The sequence below is a fragment of the Cherax quadricarinatus genome, chromosome 55 (assembly GCF_038502225.1).
Source record: "Cherax quadricarinatus isolate ZL_2023a chromosome 55, ASM3850222v1, whole genome shotgun sequence".
Lineage (NCBI taxonomy): Eukaryota > Metazoa > Arthropoda > Malacostraca > Decapoda > Parastacidae > Cherax > Cherax quadricarinatus.
Window position 1 is genome coordinate 7,458,845 of NC_091346.1, and position 15,397 is coordinate 7,474,241.

The window sequence follows — 15,397 nt, forward strand, 5'->3', positions numbered from 1 at the left end:
TGAATGGAGACGAATGGTACTTGGGACCTGACGATCTGTTGGAGTGTGAGCAGGGTAATATTTAGTGAAGGGATTCAGGGAAACCGGTTATTTTCATATAGTCGGACTTGAGTCCTGGAAATGGGAAGTACAATGCCTGCACTTTAAAGGAGGGGTTTGGGATATTGGCAGTTTGGAGGGATATGTTGTGTATCTTTATACGTATATGCTTCTAAACTGTTGTATTCTGAGCACCTCTGCAAAAACAGTGATTATGTGTGAGTGTGGTGAAAGTGTTGAATGATGATGAAAGCATTTTCTTTTTGGGGATTTTCTTTCTTTTTTGGGTCACCCTGCCTCGGTGGGAGACGGCCAACTTGTTGAAAAAAAAAATATATATATATACATATATATATATACATACATATATATATATATATATATATATATATATATATATATATATATATATATATATATATATTATATATATATATTATATATATATATATATATATGTGTGTGTGTGTGTGTGTGTGTGTGTGTGTGTACGTGTACTCAACTAATTGTGGTTGAATGGGTCGAGACTCAGCTCCTGGCCCCATGTATATATGTATATATATAAGCTCCTGGCCCCCGTGTATGTATGTATATATGTATATATATAAGCAGCAGAACCTACAATGGGGTAAACAAGCCATTTTTTGGCGATGTTACAAAGGTTTCTACTCTCGTCTTCCTTTTTACAAAAAGAAAGAAGACATCTGTTATTACGTAAGTGCAAAAGTTAAAGAGCCTAAGTTTGGCTTAAGATAGTAAATATAAAGGATTTCTGCAATTCTTAGCTTGATGTCTGAAGCACAGCTGACTAGCACCTTGAAAGAAGTCTCGTTCATAGGGTGGTTTTGCGCTGGTGTGTATTCCCAAATTGCTGAATATGCAGGTTTGCATACACAATTAACCCACACTTAGGAGAAAGAAACTTATGACGACGTTTGATTCCTATGAGTTTCTTTCTCTTATCTGTGAGTTATTTGTGCATTGTTCCAGTCACGGTATTGTGCCATTTTATTCCTTAAGGTTTACCTAGAAGTTGTCCTGTCCTGAATGATTTACCTAAATATTCAGCAGGTCAGTCCCTGAGCTGTCTCGTCATCTTATTAATACACTGGGTCTTACATCTCATACACGTTTACTGATATACATTAGACAACTGTAGCTTGTCAGGGATCGAATTATTACAGAGATATTTTTTAAAGATATTATTTAATGTCAAAGATTAGATCCCCGATAGCTTACATTCGCCTGTTGCTTATCAGTATACATGTATGAGATGCGAGTCTTAGTATTTAGGTAAGGCGACGAGGCAGCTCAGGGCCTCAGTTGTTGAACATTTTAGGTAAACTGCTAGGACTGTAGAACAACTGCAGTCCTAGCAGTTGTTCTGCAGCACATGTGCTAAACCATCCTATGAGTGAGACTTTTTTTTTCAAGGTGTTACGGTGTACTAATTACATCATGTATAGTCAAGGCAACATGTATACTCATTCCTCAATTTATACTAAAGACTTCATGTATTCTTATTACGTTTTGTATACTCATTAGATCATGTAAACTCAAGACATCTTGCATATTTATTATATAATGTATGCTCATTAAATTATGTATATTCAAGACATAATTGTTACTTCATGTACATTTATAGTATCATGTATTCCTCAGCCTTAACTTGAACATACATGACATATACAGTATAGTTCTACTGTACAGTCATGTACAAGAAAATTACACTACACCCTTCTTGCAGTTAGGGATCACTGCTGTGCCTTGTATGACTATGAGGCCACCTGCCCTGAGGAGATCTCCTTCTCCGAGGGTCAGATCATCAAGATACTCAAGAGATCGGTCCATGACGTGGACGACGGGTGGTGGGAAGGTCAAGTGGGCGACCAGATTGGACTCTTTCCATCCCTTGTTGTCGAGGAATGTCATTCAGATGGCGAGCCTCTGACGCCGGATGTAAGCCACCTTCATGTCCTTCATTGTCTTCAGGAACCTCTCATTGTTGCTGATCAGGCATGATATTTATTCATTGTTGTGCTCTTCTCCTGTTTTATTCTAGTCTCATATTCACTTGTATGCGTTAATGAGTAATGCTCTTTGATCCTGTTTTTGAGTGTGCCGGTTTGTTTAACTTATGTAAGTTGATGGTTAAGACACGTGCAACAGTTTTGTATCTTTATTGTAGAAACGTTTCGCCTACACAGTTGGCTTCTTAAGTCAAATACGGAGACAACAGGTGTCTACTACACCTACTGTCTTCGTATTTGGCTGAAAAAGCCTATTGTGTAGGTGAAACGTTTCAAGAATTAAGCTACCCAACTGTTGTACATGTGTCTTAATCATCAACTTGTCGATATTTTATACCATTTTCAACGTACTTATGTATGGATCGTTGTGCGGATTACTGTCTTAAGAGAGTTATGTTGGATTCTCCTTCTCAGTTGATGTTGACATAATGACTTCGGGTATGAGCTGAGTTGTTCTTCCTCATAGTGTACTTGTATATCTTCTTATTTTTTTATAGCTGCCTGTGTTTTTACAGTGTTTCTGTTATGGTTATGTTTCTAAGAGTAATTATGATATTAGTAATTAGTATTAATTAACTAAAATATTGACAGGTACCTCTATTAATTATCTAATGTATTGACAAATACCTTTGTTATTAATAGGGTCTCCTGTTTTTAGAAATTTTTCACTAAGGCTGTGCTCCTCTTTTGTTGTGGAAGCTGCCTCTTCCATCGTGCAAAAGATTGCATCCATTAACTTTGTGGTCTTGATAAAGTTTGGAGGATGCTAAAGCAGATTCCTCTTTGGGATAAGATAAAATAAATCGACCTTTTTCTCCTCTAGTTCATGGATGATTTAATGTACAAAACTCCTTCAGAGGAAGGTAAACAATAGAATTGACGTTGGTGGTGCATTGAGGCATCTGTGGAGACGAAGACCTTTCCCATGGATGCAAAAGGGAAAATATACTAAGAGTATAACCACTGTTGTATAAGTGTGAAGTATGGGCTTTGAATGTTGCAGCAAGGAGGAAGCTGGAGGCAGTGGAGATGTGTTTAAGGACAATGTGTTGTGTGAATATTATGCAGGGAATTCAGAGTTTGGAAATTAGTGTGTGTGTGTGTAGTTATTAATAGTATTATTCAGTTGGCTGAGGAGGGGCTGCTGAGTTGGTTTGGACAATGAGAAAAATAGGATGACTAGGAGAGCGTATAAATCTGGGGTAAAGAGAAGGATGGATAGGGGTCATCAATTAGATTTTGAGTGCTGGAGGCTTGGTCATTCAGCAGGATTGTGTGAGCGTGTTAGATAGGAGTGGAGGCAAGTGATTTTTATGATTTGGCGTTGAGCAAGGTAACATTTATGATTTGGCGTTGAGCAAGGTAACATTTATAAATGAAAGGATCCTGGAGGTGGGAAGTACAGTGCCTGTACTCTGCGAGAGGGGTGGGGAAGTTGCAGTTTGGAGGGTCCTCTGACCTGTAATGTCATCACGCTTGTAGTTGTAAGACGGTGATTGAATGAGTGACAGTAAAAGTGTTTTCTTTGTCATGTCATGTCACCCTTCTTTGGTGGGAGACTGTCGGAGTGGTAAAAAAAAATAATGTCTTGTTCATTTTATGGGTGTTTCTGGCATCTGTTTTTATACAATAGGAGATACTCAAACTTTCATTTGAAATTTTCTGACAAATCCTCCATTGAAAAGTGTATAATTTATGAGGTTATTCGAAACATGTGAAGATTATATTAGCTTTTTTAACTCAGGAAAGGTGAGTTTTAGAATACACCTATTAGGTCCTGTGGCCTGGTAGACAACGCTCTCACCTCACACTCTGAGTGTCTGTGGTTCAATCCCTGGCCGGGTGGAAACTTTGTTCATGTTTCCTTATACCTGTTGTCTTTGTTCACCTAGCAGTAAGTAGGTATAAGTACCTGGGTGTTAGTCGGCTGGTGTGGGTCACTTCCTTGAGTTATCCTGGATGGTTAACCCTGCGAATTAAAAATACGAACAAATATTGTCTTATCTTACCATTTCGTGGTTCTGGGGGTTAGTCCCATGACAAACAAAAGCTCATGACAAATTTGTTTTAGTGGTACAGTGTGTGAGTGTCTGTACAATTTAAAAAACATATTTCCTTATCTTTAACATACAGTTAAATGTTAATATACCCAAGTTAACAAAATAGAATATTTTAAAGTCACAGGTCACTAAACAGCTAATTCAGTCACGTTTGGACATTAAGAAATGACTTGTAGGTGAAATTCAGTGAGCATCCTTGAGGTGTTCTGCCAGAGTGACTACCACTTGGTCCTCTACTACACTATGATGCAAGTCTTACTCATATCCTTGATATTCTCCCGATTTTTGTACTTATCGAATTTGACGATGGGTTGTTGTTCAGCACAAACTGTGGAGTTTGACTCTTCTCTTTGTTCATTGGGTGATACGAATATTTCCTGTTATTTGTTCTTGGTGTAAACGATTTTGTTATGTGTTAGAAGTGAGTTTTTTATTTATAAGGATAAATTAGCCTAATTCGTCGACATGGCTATAAACCCCAAATTTTCAGGTGCATTTTTTTTTGATGTGGCATGTACATTATTGTTCTACACTAACATTACTAGTTCTGCTGTCGTGCAGTGCTGCTCATGTTGTAGTATTGTATTTTTCCACATTAAAAACTCTCTCCATGTCTTGCCGTCTTTATTCCAGTTTAGTCATAATTTAGCATTGTCATGCCTATAAGGAATCATCAGTTGTCATAATTTTGCATGCTTCCAGAGTCAATGAGAGTTCCTGAAGACTTGTTGTAGTTTAACTGGACTGAGTAGAGCAGTTCATATTGTTTCAACATGCTCGTCTGAGACTCTCTCATTTATTAAGGACAGAAAGATCATTTGCTTTCAAGCTGGCTGCTGAATTATTTATTATATTCAAGTTGTGCTTTCCTTGTAAAACTTGTGCCAGTGTAAATTTCTATGCTTACTGGAACTTATTGAGTCTCTCCTGTAGCTTGTCTGGAGATTTTTTTTTTTTTGAAAAGATATTTCAGTGTAGTGTTTTCTGTGTGTTCAGTCAAGTGTAGAAGCAGGTGCTCAAGACAGAGAGCTAGAAATGTGCTGATGATAGTATTGACAAATTGTTAGGTAAATAGACAGAGATACGACTAACGTGACATTTTATTAGTTGCATCTTTGTCCAGTTACCTAACATTCTGTTGGTAATTCACCATTATTACTTATTGACAAGTTGACTGTACTAAGTTTTGAATTATGAAAAACTCATTTCTGGGGCCATTTTTTTTTAATGTCACTCCTCTCCCCACTTATTACGCCAGTAATAATCCCAAAAACTCTGTTATGCTTCATTAATCCCTAGTTCACTGTTACATTTTAGTCGTCAGCTGGTGCCTTCATAACTCACGCTACACCAGATGGTAACAGAAAACAAGACACCTGGGTAAGAAGGCGAAAAATCAGGGCCCTTCTTGATCTTCATCACAGAAACCAGGGTCCTCCGTGGTCCTCGTCACAAAAATCAGGGTCCTCCATGGTCCTCTTTACAAAAAATCAAGGTCCTCCGTGGTCCTCTTCACAGAAATGAAGGTTCTCCATGGTACTCATTACAGAAATTAGTTTTTGGAACTGTACCACCCACATCAAAGGATATGAACCTGATGTAGGAATCTAAACTGTGCGAGGGTTGGTTCCAAGGACTGAGCCAGTACTGGAATTCATCCTGCCTTTGAGGAAACTCTTGCCATAGCAAATGCAAACACACACACTGGAAAACCTCATACATCAACATGTTAGGGACACTACCAGAGAGAGAGGGGAGGATGAACCAGCAAGACTGGACCTTGTGTTCACCCGGAGTAGCTCAGACATCGAGGACATCACATATGAAAGGCCCCTTGGAGCTAGTGACCACGTGGTTCTGAGCTTTGAATATGCAAGGAAGCTGAGGAGAGGTTTGTACCCAAGGGTAGCAGAAATAACGAGAAAGCCAGGATGCAGGCCTGGTCCAGCAAGTGGCTCCTCGAGTTCCGCCCCCCACCAACTGCAAAGTCATGTAGATTGGGGAAAGGCAATGAAGACCGCAGACGGAGTACAGTCTAGGGGGCCAGAGACTACAAACCTCACTCAAGGAAAAGGATCTTGGGATGAGTATAACATCAGGCACATCTCCTGAGGCGCACATCAACCAAATAACTACTGCAGCTTATGGGCGCCTAGCAAACCTAAGAACAGTATTCCGACATCTTAATAAGGAATCGTTCAGGACCCTGTACACCGTGTACGTTAGGCCCATATTGGAGTATACAGCACCAGTGCCCACACCTAGCCAAGCACGTAAGGAAACTAGAGAAAATGCAAAGGTTTGCAACAAGACTAGTCCTGGAACTAGGGGGTATGTCCAACGAGGAGAGGTTAAGGGAAATCGACCTGACGACACTGGAGGACAGGAGAGATAGGGGAGATTTGATAATGATATATAAAATACCGAGAGGAATCGACAAGGTGGACAGAGACAGAATGTTCTAGAGATGGGACACAGCAACAAGGGGTCACAGTTGGAAGTTAAAGACTCGGATGAATCACAGGGATGTTAGGAAGTATTTCTTTAGTCAGAGGGTTGTTGGGAAGTGGAATAGTCTGAGAAGTGATGTAGTGAAGGCAGGATCCATACATAGCTTTAAGAAGAGGTATGATAAAGCTCATGGAGTGGGAAGAGTGACCTAGTAGCGGCCAACGAAGAGGCGGGGTCAGGAGCTGTGAATCGACTCTTGCAACTACAACTAGGTGAGTGCACACACGCACGCAAGCACGCGCATGGCAACAGGTGAGCACAAACTTAATCACAATGGTTGAGACTGTAACCACATAGATGACCTATTAATGACAGTGCCCATAGATCGATCTGGTTATAGTTGTGTTCCCAATCATCCACGCAGATGATTTAGAGCTTTAAGGTTCATCTTGTATCCTGGTTATCATTAAAATCTTAGCCATTTCCCAGAGAGAATAGCGACCCTGACCATGGACTCAGGCTTTCAAATCACTATATTTAGTACAAATGTAATGTGCCTCCCGCACGAAAAAAAAATTATATAGCCAAAATTTTAAAAGGGTAGATTGGTAAGACAGTGGAAAACTCCAGTGGCTGATCATCATATGACTATGACCCACTTCAGAAAACATTAATCCTGTTTCCTGACGAATCTTACCTAACCTAATCTAACCCTCATGAAGAATGCCGGCTTCACCAGTTCAAAAGAACCATGAAAAACGCCACTATCACAAAAACCTAGAGATCTAGGGAAAGTGGCTACAAGTCAACAGAATATATAAAGCAGGAAGGGAAGCCACAACAACAGAAAGACAGGGTTAGCCGAATACATCAATGACAATAGTAGTATTATAGGTAGAGATGAGAGACGTGACCACTCGCCACAGCAGGCTGGTGACACCTGCTGGCTCTTGTGTACAGTGTCATTACATGTAAGGGCTATCAAAGTTAGGTGAGGATAAGTGTCATACACCAAAAAAGAGCCTCCCATGGTTTCGTAACGAAAAGTTAACATTGTATTAATACAGTTAATATATGTAAAGGTTGCACAGTGTATATATATGTCGCGCCGAATAGGGAAAACTTGCGATTTTGGCTTAAATAGCAACGCTCTTCTTCGCGAATAAGGCAAGCGAAAATTTGTGGATGCAATAATTTCGCAAAAATCATTTTGAACCTAACGAAAAAATATATTTCATTTGTGTTTGTTTATTATTAAATTATTGTAAACTTATTTAAAATATATTTAGTTGGATTAGGTTAAATTAAATTGCACTTGTTATAATAAGGTTTGGTAAGCTTTTTTTGGTTCTTTTGGTACAAAATTATTAATTCTTACATTGACATAAATGAAAAAAATATATCTTTAAAGGTATAAGAGAAAATTTTAGAGAGGACTTAATTTTAAATGAGTGTATGCTAATTGACCAATTTTTACCTATTTGGCACAACACACACACACACACACACACACACACACACACACACACACACACACACACACACACACACAGGAATGATCTCATCAACAGCAGCCAACATGGTTTCAGGGACGGGAAATCCTGTGTCACAAACCTACTGGAGTTCTATGACATGGTGACAGCAGTAAGACAAGAGAGAGAGGGGTGGGTGGAGTGCATTTTCTTGGACTGCAAGAAGGCGTTTGACACAGTTCCACACAAGAGATTGGTGCAAAAACTGGAGGACCAAGCAGGGATAACAGGGAAGGCACTACAATGGATCAGGGAATACTTGTCAGGAAGACAGCAGCGAGTCATGGTACGTGGCGAGGTGTCAGAGTGGGCACCTGTGACCAGCGGGGTCCCGCAGGGGTCAGTCCTAGGACCAGTGCTGTTTCTGGTATTTGTGAACGACATGACGGAAGGAATAGACTCTGAGGTGTCCCTGTTTGCAGATGACGTGAAGTTGATGAGAAGAATTCACTCGATCGAAGACCAGGCAGAACTACAAAGGGATCTGGACAGGCTGCAGACCTGGTCCAGCAATTGGCTCCTGGAGTTCAATCCCACCAAGTGCAAAGTCATGAAGATTGGGGAAGGGCAAAGAAGGCCGCAGACGGAGTACAGTCTAGGGGGTCAGAGACTACAAACCTCACTCAAGGAAAAAGATCTTGGGGTGAGTATAACACCAGGCACATCTCCTGAAGCGCACATCAACCAAATAACTGCTGCAGCATATGGGCGCCTAGCAAACCTCAGAACAGCATTCCGACATCTTAATAAGGAATCATTCAGGACCCTGTACACCGTGTATGTTAGGCCCACATTGGAGTATGCGGCACCAGTTTGGAACCCACACCTAGCCAAGCACGTGAAGAAACTAGAGAAAGTGCAAAGGTTTGCAACAAGACTAGTCCCAGAGCTAAGAGGTATGTCCTACGAGGAGAGGTTAAGGGAAATCAACCTGACGACACTGGAGGACAGGAGAGATAGGGGGGACATGATAACGACATACAAAATACTGAGAGGAATTGACAAGGTGGACAAAGACAGGATGTTGCAGAGATTGGACACAGTTGGAAGCTGAAGACACAGATGAATCACAGGGATGTTAGGAAGTATTTCTTCAGCCACAGAGTAGTCAGTTAGTGGAATAGTTTGGGAAGCGATGTAGTGGAGGCAGGATCCATACATAGCTTTAAGCAGAGGTATGATAAAGCTCACGGCTCAGGGAGAGTGACCTAGTAGCGATCAGTGAAGAGGCGAGGCCAGGAGCTCGGACTCGACCCCCGCAACCTCAACTAGGTGAGTACAACTAGGTGAGTACACACACACACACACACACACACATATATATATATATATATATATATATATATATATATATATATATATATATATATATATATATATATATATATATATACATGTATATATATATATATATATATATATATATATATATATATATATATATATATATATATATATATATATATATATATATATATATATATATATATATTAACAAGTCGGCCGTCTCCCACCGAGGCAGGGTGACCCAAAAAAGAAAGAAAATCCCCAAAAAGAAAATACTTTCATCATCATTCAACACTTTCACCACACTCGCACATTATCACTGTTTTTGCAGAGGTGCTCAGAATACAACAGTTTAGAAGCATATACGTATAAAGATACACAACATATCCCTCCAAACTGCCAATATCCCAAACCCCTCCATTTCCAGGACTCAAGTCCGACTATATGAAAATAACCGGTTTCCCTGAATCCCTTCACTAAATATTACCCTGCTCACACTCCAACAGATCGTCAGGTCCCAAGTACCATTCGTCTCCATTCACTCCTATCTAACACGCTCACGCACGCTTGCTGGAAGTCCAAGCCCCTTGCCCACAAAACCTCCTTTACCCCCTCTCTCCAACCCTTTCGAGGACGACCCCTACCCAGCCTTCCTTCCCCTATAGATTTATATGCTTTCCATATCATTCTACTTTGATCCATTCTCTCTAAATGACCAAACCACCTCAACAACCCCTCTTCTGCCCTCTGACTAATACTTTTATTAACTCCACACCTTCTCCTAATTTCCACACTCCGAATTTTCTGCATAATATTTACACCACACATTGCCCTTAGACAGGACATCTCCACTGCCTCCAACCGTCTCCTCGCTGCTGCATTTACCACCCAAGCTTCACATCCATATAAGAGTGTTGGTACTACTATACTTTCATACATTCCCTTTTTTGCCTCCATAGATAACGTTTTTTGACTCCACATATACGTCAACGCACCACTCACCTTTTTTCCCTCATCAATTCTATGATTAACCTCATCCTTCATAAATCCATCCGCCGACACGTCAACTCCCAAGTATCTGAAAACATTCACTTCTTCCATACTCCTCCTCCCCAATTTGATATCCAATTTTTCTTTATCTAAATCATTTGATACCCTCATCACCTTACTCTTTTCTATGTTCACTTTCAACTTTCTACCTTTACACACATTCCCAAACTCATCCACTAACCTTTGCAATTTTTCTTTAGAATCTCCCATAAGCACAGTATCATCAGCAAAAAGTAACTGTGTCAATTCCCATTTTGAATTTGATTCCCCAAAATTTAATCCCACCCCTCTCCTGAACACCCTTGCATTTACTTCCTTTACAACCCCATCTATAAATATATTAAACAACCATGGTGACATTACACATCCCTGTTTAAGACCTACTTTTACCGGGAAGTAGTCTCCCTCTCTTCTACACACCTGAGCCTCACTATCCTCATAAAAACTCTTTACAGCATTTAATAACTTACCACCTATTCCATATACTTGCAACATCTGCCACATTGCACCTCTATCCACTCTATCATATGTCTTTTCTAAATCCATAAATGCAATAAAAACTTCCTTACCTTTATCTAAATACTGTTCACATATATGCTTCAATATAAACACTTGATCTACACATCCCCTACCCACTCTGAAACCTCCTTGCTCATCCGCAATCCTACATTCTGTCTTACCTCTAATTCTTTCAATTACAACCCTACCGTACACTTTTCCTGGTAGACTCAGTAAACTTATTCCTCTATAATTTTTACAGTCTCTTTTGTCCCCTTTCCCTTTATATAAAGGGACTATACATGCTCTCCGCCAATCCCTAGGTACCTTCCCCTCTTTAATACATTTATTAAACAAAAGTACCAACCACTCCAACACTATATCCCCCCCCTGCTTTTAACATTTCTGTCATGATCCCATCAGTTCCAGCTGCTTTACCCCCTTTCATTTTACGTAATGCCTCACGTACCTCCCCCACACTTACATTCTGCTCTTCTTCACTCCTAAAAGATGGTATACCTCCCTGACCAGTGCATGAAATTACTGCCTCTGTTTCTTCCTCAACATTTAAAAGTTCCTCAAAATATTCTCGCCATCTACCTAATACCTCCATCTCCCCATCTACTGACTCCCCTACTCTGTTTTTAACTGACAAATCCATACTTTCCCTAGGCTTTCTTAACTTGTTTAACTCACTCCAAAATTTTTTCTTATTTTCATTAAAATTTCTTGACAGTGCCTCTCCCACTCTATCTGCTCTCCTTTTGCACTCTCTCACCAGTCTCTTTACCTTTCTTTTACTCTCCATATACTCTGCTCTTCTTATAACACTTCTGCTTTGTAAAAACCTCTCATAAGCTACCTTTTTCTCTTTTATCACACCCTTTACTTCATCATTCCACCAATCACTCCTCTTTACTCCTGCCCCCACCCTCCTATAACCACAAACTTCTGCCCCACATTCTAATACTGCATTTTTAAAAATATTCCAACCCTCTTCAACCCCCCCCCCCCCACTACTCATCTTTGCACTAGCCCACCTTTCTGCCAATAGTCGCTTATATTTCACCCGAACTTCCTCCTCCCTTACTTTATACACTTTCACCTCCCTCTTACTTGTTGTTGCCACCTTCCTCTTTTCCCATCTACCTCTTACTCTAACTGTAGCTACAACTAAATAATGATCCGATATATCAGTTGCCCCTCTATAAACATGTACATCCTGGAGCCTACCCATCAACCTTTTATCCACCAATACATAATCTAATAAACTACTTTCATTACGTGCTATATCATACCTTGTATATTTATTTATCCTCTTTTTCATAAAATATGTATTACTTATTACCAAATTTCTTTCTACACATAGCTCAATTAAAGGCTCCCCATTTACATTTACCCCTGGCACCCCAAATTTACCTACTACTCCCTCCATAACATTTTTACCCACTTTAGCATTGAAATCCCCAACCACCATTACTCTCACACTTGATTCAAAACTCCCCACGCATTCACTCAACATTTCCCAAAATCTCTCTCTCTCCTCTACACTTCTCTCTTCTCCAGGTGCATACACGCTTATTATAACCCACTTTTCACATCCAATCTTTATTTTACTCCACATAATCCTTGAATTAATACATTTATAGTCCCTCTTTTCCTGCCATAGCTTATCCTTCAACATTATTGCTACTCCTTTAGCTCTAACTCTATTTGAAACCCCTGACCTAATCCCATTTATTCCTCTCCACTGAAACTCTCCCACCCCCTTCAGCTTTGTTTCACTTAAAGCCAGGACATCCAGCTTCTTCTCATTCATAACATCCACAATCATCTCTTTCTTATCATCTGCACAACATCCACGCACATTCAGACTTCCCACTTTGACAATTTTCTTCTTCTTATTCTTTTTAGTAATCTTTACAGGAAAAGGGGTTACTAGCCCATTGTTCCCGGCATTTTAGCTGACTTTTACAACACGCATGGCTTACGGAGGAAAGATTCTTATTCCACTTCCCCATGGATATAAAAGGAAAAGTAATAAGACCAAGAACTATTAAGATAAAATCAAAGAAAACTCCGATGAGTGTGTATAAATAAATGTGTACAAGTATGTGTAGTGTGACCTAAGTGTAAGTAGAAGTAGCAAGACATACCTGTAATCTTGCATATTTATGAGACAGACAAAAGACACCAGCAATAATACCATCATGTAAAACAATTACAGGCTTTCGTTTTACACTCACTTGGCAGGACGGTAGTACCTCCCTGGGTGGTTGCTGTCTACCAACCTACTATATATATATAAATATATACATTATAATATATATATATATATATATATATATAAATATATATATATATATATATATATATATATATATATATATATATGTATATATATATATATATATATATATATATATATATATATATATATATATATATATATATATATATGTATGTGTGTGTGTGTGTGTGTGTGTGTATACATGTCCTGCCCCTAAGCGAAACAAAGCTGAAGGGGGTAGGGGAGTTTCGGTTGGGGGAAATAAATGGGATTAAATCTGGAGTATCTGAGAGAGTTAGAGCTAAGGAAGGGGTAGCAGTAATGTTGAAGGATCAGTTATGGAAGGAGAAAAGAGAATATGAATATGTAAATTCAAAAATTATGTGGATTAAAGTAAAGGTTGGATGCGAAAAGTGGGTCATAATAAGCGTGTATGCACCTGGAGAAGAGAGGAATGTAGAGGAGAGAGAGAGATTTTGGGAGATGTTAAGTGAATGTATAGGAACCTTTCAACCAAGTGAGAGAGTAATTGTGGTAGGGGACCTGAATGCTAAAGTAGGAGAAACTTTAGAGAGGGTGTGGTAGGTAAGTTTGGGGTGCCAGGTGTAAATGATAATGGGAGCCCTTTGATTGAACTTTGTATAGAAAGGGGTTTATTTATAGGTAATACATATTTTAAGAAAAAGAGGATAAATAAGTATACAAGATATGATGTAGGGCGAAATGACAGTAGTTTGTTGGATTATGTATTGGTAGATAAAAGACTCTTGAGTAGACTTCAGGATGTACATGTTTATAGAGGGACCACAGATATATCAGATCACTTTTTAGTTGTAGCTACACTGAGAGTAAAAGGTAGATGGGATACAAGGAGAATAGAAGCATCAGAGAAGAGAGAGGTGAAGGTTTATAAACTAAAAGAGGAGGCAGTTAGGGTAAGATATAAACAGCTATTGGAGGATAGATGGGCTAATGAGAGCATAGGCAATGGGGTCGAAGAGGTATGGGGTAGGCTTAAAAATGTAGTGTTAGAGTGTTCAGCAGAAGTTTATGGTTACAGGAAAGTGGGTGTGGGAGGGAAGGGGAGCGATTGATTTGAATGATGATGTAAAGAGAGTAGTAAGGGAGAAAAAGTTAGCATATGAGAAGTTTTTACAAAGTAGAAGTGATGCAAGGAGGGAAGAGTATATGGAGAAAAAGAGAGAGGTTAAGAGAGTGGTGAAGCAATGTAAAAAAAGAGCAAATAAGAGAGTGGGTGAGATGTTATCAACAAATTTTGTTGAAAATAAGAAAAAGTTTTGGAGTGCGATTATCAAGTTAAGGAAGCCTAGAGAACAAATGGATTTGTCAGTTAAAAATAGGAGAGGAGAGTTATTAAATGGAGAGTTAGAGGTATTGGGAAGATGGAGGGAATATTTTGAGGAATTGTTAAATGTTGATGAAGATAGGGAAGCTGTGATTTCGTGTATAGGGCAAGGAGGAATAATATCTTGTAGGAGTGAGGAAGAGCCAGTTGTGAGTGTGGGGGAAGTTCGTGAGGCAGTAGGTAAAATAAAAGGGGGTAAGGCAGCCGGGATTGATGGGATAAAGATAGAAATGTTAAAAGCAGGTGGGGATATAGTTTTGGAGTGGTTGGTGCTATTATTTAATAAATGTATGGAAGAGGGTAAGGTACCTAGGGATTGGCAGAGAGCATGCATAGTTCCTTTGTATAAAGGCAAAGGGGACAAAAAGAGAGTGCAAAAATTATAGGGGGATAAGTCTGCAGCAGCGATGAGACGGTTGGAGGCAGTGGAGATGTCCTGTCTAAGGGCAATGTGTGGTGTAAATATTATGCAGAAAATTCGGAGTGTGGAAAGTTGGAGAAGGTGTGGAGTTAATAAAAGCATTAGTCAGAGGGCTGAAGAGGGGTTGTTGAGGTGGTTTGGTCATTTAGAGAGAATGGATCAAAGTAGAATGACATGGAAAGCATATAAATCTATAGGGGAAGGAAGGAGGGGTAGGGGTCGTCCTCGAAAGGGTTGGAAAGAGGGGGTAAAGGAGGTTCTGTGGGCGAGGGGCTTGGACTTCCAGCAAGCGTGCATGAGCGTGTTAGATGGGAGTGAATGGAGACGAATGATACTTGGGACCTGACGATCTGTTGGAGTGTGAGCAGGGTAA

General features: G+C 39.6%; 1 protein-coding gene across 14 annotated transcripts in view; it reads left to right on the plus strand.

Moving 5' to 3' along the window:
• The window catches only part of nwk (nervous wreck), a 563,357-nt gene that overhangs the window by 503,219 nt on the left and 44,741 nt on the right, over nt 1-15,397 (plus strand). For all 14 annotated transcript variants that reach the window (XM_070096788.1, XM_070096797.1, XM_070096793.1 and 11 more), the window contains one exon: nt 1,787-1,998. In XM_070096788.1, coding sequence (XP_069952889.1) covers nt 1,787-1,998 — 212 coding nt within the window. The remainder of the gene's footprint in view (nt 1-1,786; nt 1,999-15,397) is intronic.